General features: G+C 46.3%; 1 protein-coding gene across 1 annotated transcript in view; it reads left to right on the plus strand.

The window, feature by feature from the left end:
* Positions 1-8,230, plus strand: part of PIAS3 (protein inhibitor of activated STAT 3) — a 53,110-nt gene that overhangs the window by 20,819 nt on the left and 24,061 nt on the right. Inside the window, exons 3-6 of the mRNA XM_015410804.1 lie at positions 4,782-4,866; positions 5,534-5,584; positions 6,997-7,087; positions 7,798-7,932. Coding sequence (XP_015266290.1) covers positions 4,782-4,866; positions 5,534-5,584; positions 6,997-7,087; positions 7,798-7,932 — 362 coding nt within the window. The remainder of the gene's footprint in view (positions 1-4,781; positions 4,867-5,533; positions 5,585-6,996; positions 7,088-7,797; positions 7,933-8,230) is intronic.

Raw genomic sequence — 8,230 nt, forward strand, 5'->3', positions numbered from 1 at the left:
CCCCCCGCTCGGAAAAAACCTGAAAAAACCCCGTTTTTTTCCCGAGCTTCAAAATTTCCGGAAATTTTACATCTCTAGGGATAAAGGGGAGAAGCTTAGACACCTCAGGAGTTAGTGAAAAGCTGTAATATCTAAAGGAAAAACCTAGATCTCTGAAGGGAAAGACCTAGAAGCACTAAGACAAGTCTATTCTCTCAGATATTGTATTCAAGATTCTCTGTCACAGCTGAAATATATACTAAGCAAAGCACCTCTCATTGAAAATATCTTGAAACTCTGAAAATAAGCCACAACACTTGAATGTTCTAAGAATTCAAATCTGTATATATTAGAAAGTTTGCCCTCAGCAACCACTATACCTGGAATCCTCATTTTTATCTATTTCTTGCCTGTTTATTAAAATCTTTATTCTGTTTTGAAAGTTAATTCTACCTCATGTGGCATTTCATGAGGGTATTTTAAAACAAGACAGCTCCTGTATTTCCTCTAGTTCCTGTGCTGGGTCATAAGCCTAAACTAATATCTGTGACAGGGTGGGACAGTTAAAGCTTATAAAATAAAACAAAGAAGAATACACACTACTGAAGGGTGGCTCAGTCACTGAGGGGAACTAAAAATTATTTTTGATGGGAAAATCTGCCTGAGAGTGGGGAAGTGTCGGGTCTGGGCCCTGATCATTCCAGAGGGGTAACTGTGTTACTCTTTAAAGTTCCACTTTACTGCTGTGTCTTGGGCCTTGCAGTCTTCAGATTGTTGGGTCTTCTTGCATTCTTCAGATTCTTGGGTATAGGGAGAGAAAAACCAGTCTGGGTGTTTCTGAGAAAGAAAATCTGAGTGCAGCTGCAGGAAGTCGAGCCCAAACTTTGTCCTTAAGGCACGCAGTCTTCTACTTTAAGCTGTTTGTGTTTAGCACTTAAGCATTCAGTGTTCCATATGGATTGCCTACATTTGTGTGATAGTCTGCCTCTTTTTGCTCTGTTTACCATGACTCATTCTGGTCTTGCTAGTTTTGGGGAGGGACAGACAACTGGGTCAGGAACACACCCCTTCCAGACAATAGGAAAGCTTACTCAGCCACCCTCCTCTCAGCCAACTCCCACCCTCGTGCCTCCAGACCAGGGTTACCCAACAGGACAGGGGAAAAAACATCCTGGCCCTTTAAAAGAGGCTTAATGTGTGAGCTAGGCTGGGAAGGTAACAGCGTCCACCTCGGCGTTTAATCATGCCAGCCATATGACCACGGAAACATCTTCGGACAGCGCTGGCTCTTTGGCTTGGAAACGGAGATGAACGCTGCCCCCTAGAGTTAGATTCAACTAGCTTTCTAGCAAGGGAAACCTTTACCTTTAATGTGGGAGAATTGGCAGCTGAAGCTTTTTATGGCCTGAAGGGGAAATAACATGGTAAGACATCCCATTAAGCCTCTCTTAAAGGGACAGGACTTCTTTTTTCCTCGAGGCAGTTGGCAACCCTAGACATATGACATCACTTTCATTGTATGGCTTATTATTTTAATGGTCTTGGACGTCCTACTTGGAGAAATTAAGCATAGGAATCTTTTAAATCATTAAATGTCTTCACAGGCATACGGACTAGAAACTTTATTTTTTTTAAAAAATGAAAGAGGAAATTAATCTCCCTCTCCGGGGAGATTAATTGGTCTCCCTCTATTGTTTTCTTCCACCTGGTCCTGAGTCTGCGTTCTTGGTTCAGCACATAAAAGGCTCCCTGCAGGATTGGAACAAGGTCCACCCAGTCTACTGTTTTTTTGCAAGAATCTTAGGTACCAAGAGACCCGCAGTCTATCAGTGGACTACAGTTTACCTTCTGCCCAGTCTTGGTTTGAACAGTCAAGAGCTTCTGTACCCACTATGGCAGAAGCGCAGCGTACAGCAGACCCTCACCATTTGCAGATTTGCAGCTTGTGATTTCACATATTCACAGCTTGTGATTTCACACACAGATTTCACTACGGCCTGACCATGTGATGCAGCTCTCTCTGAGCACGTGGCCCAGGGTCAGTTCCAGGCTTTGGGAGGCCCTGGGCAAGAGAGTTCCTAGGGTCCCCCCCCCTCCACCCACAGGCCCTGTTCATACCCTCATTCCTGTGCACCTGTCCTCATGCCTCCCACCTGCCTGTGTGTCCTTCCCCCACCCGCTTGCAAAGCGTCCCACCACCTGTGCTCACAGCCATCTGTACCTCCTGCAACCCTTTCCGTGGTGGCCGCTGGGGCATGGGCGGTAGAGCACTAGGAAGGGAGCAATGGGCCCTCCGAGAACCCCTGGCAGCTGGCCTACCTCAGTGTATGCTGATGCTGCCCTTGACATGACCCTTCTGAGCTTTGGGAGAAGGAGAGTGGTTGTGAACATGCTGGCCTGGCCCCCTGCCCTCTCACAATCTCTGGCTCATCAGCACTGTGTCAGTGCGAGAAGAAAGCACGCGTGCCGGGCAGTGCTCCCTCTAAGCTGTGGAGCCTTGTGAGCTACTGGCATTAAAGTTGTGAGCAAGCGATTTGGCTACTGCATAAGTTAGTTTGCTCTGGAGCCATCCTTCCCGAGCCAAGACAAAAATGTGTGAGCAGGAAGTTAAAAACTGTGGGCTAGCTCACACTAACTCAACTTAGAGGGAACACTGGTGCCGGGTGAGTTGAACAGTGGTCACCATGCCTGCCAGGCCAGGCAGCTCACGCTGCAGCATCTGCTACTGCCATGCCATACAACTTGCCCAGGCTAAGCAAACAAGAAGGCTACCACTGAAGGAGTTGCTCGGTAATGCTGCAGCCTAGCTGTCTGGCTCAGACCAGCTGTCCCAGGACAGGCCTTCTTCAAGGAGAAGGAACAGGGCATTTTGTGGGCTGTTTTGGCCTCCCCATTCCACCCCTGGAGGCAGAAGACACCCCCCCCTCAGTATTCACAGACTTTGCCATTAACAGAGATCCCAGGAATGGAACTCCTGCACATGGTGAGGACCTACTGTGCGTACACCCTGTGTATAGTCAGAACAGTCTGGATTTGGCAGTTGCAGAGAGCAGGTATATGAAACGGTGTTGAACACAGGATTCAGTGTCGTGAGACATTCTTCAAAAAGCATGCTTCCAGGCTCTCTGGCTGCTCTGATAAACATGAAAGTGCTTTTACGTGCTGGAATGTTAGAAAGCAGAGAGGAGGGCTGAGCAAAATTTGAAAGGGAAAGTGGGCCCCATTAACTAATAAATCCAGAATCTTTTTTGCAAAATAAGGAATTATTTTGCACTTGCGTCATTTATACAGGGCGCAAAATCCACTGCAGAGTTTGCACTTGCTGGGCACTTGTTTTCTTTTCTGTTCTTTTAACAACAGTCTAAATACACAGACTTTCAGTAAGTGAAGCTTTTTTCTGACATGGAGACTATTTTCCCATGGAATTTCTGTTGAATTAAATGGAGGTGATTGGAAAGATCATTCTTTGCTTGAGAATTCAGAGAGTTGTTGCTGAGTATGGGCGCTTCTGTATTGGCTTTTCCCTCCATGGTTTTACCAAAGGTGCAGCTCAAAACCACATTCAGATACCCCAGAGCAATGCCGTACTGACTGAGAAGTCACCCCTGAATGGCCATAAATCTATGCAGAAGGTACCATAAAGCCTGATGATCAAAGAAAGTGAAGGCGGCATGCAGTGTAGAGGGTACCATAAAATCTGATGATCAAAGAAAGTGAAAGCAGCATGCAGTGTAGAGGGTACCATAAAATACAATGATCAAAGAACGTGAAGGCGGCATGCAATGCAGCGGGGAATTTTTGTTCCAGTGTGGGTTTGGTAAAACAATGGAGGGGAAAACCAATGCAGAATCTCCCAATGTTTATTTAATAGTTTATTCCTTTAGCACATTTTTATCCTAACCTTCCTCTAAAGAACTTGGTGCTGTGCACGTAATCCTTTTCCTCCTCCATTGTTATTTGCACAGTGACCCTGTGAGATAGGTGAGGCTGAAAGGGAGCAACTGACCCAAAGTCACCCAGCAAGCATCCATGGCCAAACAGAGAGTCAAACACAAGTCTCCCAGAACTTTGTCTGACCTTGACATGACCCAGGGTTCACCAACTATTGTGAGCCTGCACGTACCTTTTCAGTTCTGACACCGGGGTGGGGGGTGGGGGGGGAACGCACCCGTACAATGACCACCACAGAATGGCTGCTGCAGTAGGCAGCCAGCCACAAAAGGACTGCCATAGCTTACCTGCAGTCACACTGTGAAGATGCTTGTGCTGTGGTGGCAGCTGCCGCCAAAGCAGTGGTCTTAAAAATCTGCACATTCAATCAGATCTCCAGTGGCCAATCAGAAGCCTTGCTGGGCAAAAGCCCCACCTGGCCCCGCCTCCTTTCTAAAAAACAGTTGGGAGACACCAGAAAAGGCCATGGTGCCCACGGGCAGTGTTCCCTCTAAGCTGAGTTAGTGTGAGCTAGCTCACAGTTTTTTAGCCTCCAGCTCACACATTTTTGTCTTAGCACAGGAAGGATGGCTCCAGAGCCAACTAATTTACGTAGCAGCCAAGTCGCTCACTCACAACTTTAATGCCAGTAGCTCACAAAGTAGTATTTTTGCTCACAAGACTCCACAGCTTAGAGGGAGCATTGCCCACGAGCCCCATGTTGGGAACTGCTGCTCTAGTCACTGCATCACACTGGGTCTCACAATGTCCTGTGTAGATAAAGAGATTTCTCAGTGTTCAGCAGAACATCTGGCTTGGCCCTGAAGGCACCGAGCAACATCTGACAGTCTTTTACCTTCTCTCTTTTGCAGCTTCCGTGAACAGTCAGAGATTTGAGGAGGGCCAGTACTCTTTTGTCCTGACACCTCAGCAGGTGCAGCAGATCCTCACCTCTCGGTAAACAGAATATTATTTTAATTTAAGAGTTTGGTTTTTTTTTTTAAAACCCCACAACCCTCAAGACTACTTTGCAATGATGACATGAAAAGATCACGCAAAGGCAAGTCACACAAAGCTAGGCTGTCCTTACCCACCAAAACTTTAGGTAGGGTTTTCCCTGATAGGGAGTGTGGCTGAGGGAAGAGGTAGGGTTTTTTAAAATGTCTTTGCTTCCCAGTCTCTGACTTCTGCCTGCTCTGTGTTTAGCTTCTTTCTGCTAGCTACGCACAGCTGTTCCTACCTAGGCCTTGGATGCTGTGTTGTACAATTGGAATGTTACGGTGGCAGCGTGTTTCACACTTCCCCATTCTGCTGCAATTGTCTATGCCTCCTGGAAGTGTCCCTGTGGGTCAGCGGGCTCTCCACTCTCCCCCAGGAGCATGAGTGGAAGTGCCTTTTGTAAGAAGAAATGGGGGACTGGATCTAAGTGTCCATTTTATGCAAGCTTGGTCTCCCCCTCCCTATCAGCTTGTCGGCTTGCCCAAACATTAAAAAAACCCCAGTTTTCGGAATGAGTTTCCTATTCTTGCATAATACTGTAGACCCTTCGGATCCAGAACAATATTTGCAGGTAGTTCAACTAGGCCAGCCTGTTTTAAGACTTCTTTTTTTCCCCTTCCCCTAGAGAGATCTTACCTGGTACCAAATGTGATTACACCGTACAAGTTCAGTTAAGGTAAGCAGAACCTTTCAGTCTTTTGTTACTCGTGCTTTGGAGAGAAGAGAGAGATTGAATTTATGCCCCACCCCTCGCTACATGAAGGGGACTCAGAGCAGTTTACAATCTCCTTTCCCTTCCCCTCCCCACAACAGACATCCTGTGAGGTAGGTGCAGCTTCTGAGGACTGCCCGTGAGAGAACTCCTCTGACAACTTGTAACTGACCCAAGGTCACACCAGTGGCTGCATGTGGAGGAGTGGGGACTCAAACCTGGTTCTCCCCTGTTATATGCAGTTAGCAGACAGATTTGTATCTAACGATGCAGAAAGAAGCACTGTTATAAGGAGAGGTCAGAAGAGCCCATTTTCCTATGACATAAAACGTAGGGCACAGACAATAACAAAATCCACAATAAATAAATAAAGGATCCACTCAGTGTTTTTTTTATGGAGGACATCCCATCATTGAGGTACTGGCAAAGCAGGATGGATAATGCAGATAACCCTGTGAGGAGGGACAATAATTTTCTGCAGCATCTCTGGTCTCTGTTGTCTCTGATCTGCATGTGAATTCCAGTTCTGCAGCTTCTTGCCATCTTTTCCCTTTGAACCTCTTCATCTGAAGGACTGCAGTGCAGACTTGATGTCTAGCGCCGAATGTCCGCAATAATTTCAAAGAGTATTGGAAGCCCTTCCTTAGAACGCATTCCTTGCATACCTTTTCATTTACGTGTTCCTTAATAACAAGCCTGTATTCTCCCTAGAAGTGAAAATGACTAAACTCAGCCTATTTGGGGACTTTGATCGGGTGGAAAGGTGGTGTAAAACGTTTTAAACAAATAAATAAAATTGTACTCTAGTCACATCATGAGAAGACAAGACTCAACGGAAAAGACAATGTTAGGGAAAGCTGAGGGCAGTGGGAAAAGAGGAAGGCTCAACATGAGGTGGATTCTCAGTAACAGAAGGCCTTGGCTTCCTTTTGTAAGACATTGGCAGGGCTCTCAACGATAGGACATTCTGGAGGTCATTAATTTGTAGGGTCGTCATAATCAGAAGCACATAACTTGACAGCACATAACTTGACATATACACTAGTGGTAGAGCATCTGCTTGGCATGTAGAAGGTCACAGGTTCAATCCCCAGCATCTCCACTTAAAAAGACCAGGGCAGTAGGTGATGGTGAAAGGTCCTCCTGAAACCCCCCAGGAGCCGCTGCCAGTCTGAGCAGACAGTAGGGACTTTGATGGGCTGATGGTGTGGTTCAGTATGTGGCAGCTTCATGTGTTTGCATACATTCCGTAATAGAACACTTAACTAAAATGGATGCTCTCTCCACTGCAGGAAAGGTTGGGGGACAGTTTTGTGTACCTTTTCTTTTCTTTTCTTTTTCACTTTTCTGCTAGTCTTTCCTTTTTGCCTTTCCAGGTTTTGTTTGTGTGAAACCAGCTGCCCACAAGAGGATTACTTCCCTCCTAACTTATTTGTGAAGGTCAATGGAAAACTTTGCCCCCTTCCAGTGAGTATATACTCCCCACACACACCAGTCTCTTGAATGGCCTTCTTTTTATCTTCCAGTAGTCTGTTGTGGGATAGTTTATGTTCCACGATTGACGTCTTTCTCAATTCTGAGTATGTTCAGCTTTGCTTTCATAAGTTTTTGTTTTTTATTTATTTGCTGCTTTTTCCAGCAGGTGTTCAGAATTAAGGCATACTATAAATAGAATAAATAAATAACAACAGGGGGGAGGCGTTTAAAATGACCATCATAAAATCTATTTGGACAAAAAAAAAACACCCTTAAAATAATTATTTATTTCAAATATTCATTTTCTGCTGTTTCAGAACAATTTCCATCCAGAGCTTGCTCTTGCAGTTTTAAAGCAATAACATTGAAATAAGTTTGTGTTGGGAATACTGTCTCCAGAAACTTTTAGGAAGCCATTTTATGTGCCAGGGCTTTTAATGGGATCTAAATTGCGGGTATCTTTTGGGATTGGGTGTGTGTGTTTCATTTGGGGTTTTGTTTAGTTTTAAATGGTGATTTATTGCACTCATTGAAGCTTGTTTTCAAGGGCAGCCACATGTGAAGCTCACTGCAGTAGTCAAATTACAAAAGAATGACAGGGTTCCTGCATTCCCAAGAGGGGAGATAAAGTCTGTTTAGCAGATATGATTGACAAGAGGGCCGATGGCCTTGGGTTCTGATGTTCTCTTCTGCCTTCGCAGGGTTATCTTCCTCCCACAAAAAATGGTGCAGAGCCCAAGCGACCGAGCCGACCTATCAACATCACTCCTCTGGTGCGGCTGTCTGCAACAGTCCCCAATAGCATTGTGGTGAACTGGTCCTCTGAGTTTGGCCGGGTAAGAACAGCAGGGTGTGGCAAGCCTTGTGGTTGCGATGATTTCCCCCTCTTGTTGTTTGAGCAGGATTCCTCTGTATACGCAGAGGTCATTTCGGGGGGGAACACGGAGGATCGCAGTTCCCCCGGGTGAGGTACGGGGGGCGGGACACATGACGAAGCCCCGCCCCCTGCTTCCGGCCACCTCGCTTCCGGCCCTCATTCAGCCAGGAGGAGGCAGGAGAAGAGGGAGGGTAAGTTGCTTCCTCCCTGCCTCTCCCCACCCCTGCCTGCCTGGGGCCAGGGAGGGCCTTCGCAGG

The sequence above is a fragment of the Gekko japonicus genome, unplaced genomic scaffold (genome assembly GCF_001447785.1).
Source record: "Gekko japonicus isolate JY-2015 unplaced genomic scaffold, Gekko_japonicus_V1.1 scaffold42, whole genome shotgun sequence".
Lineage (NCBI taxonomy): Eukaryota > Metazoa > Chordata > Lepidosauria > Squamata > Gekkonidae > Gekko > Gekko japonicus.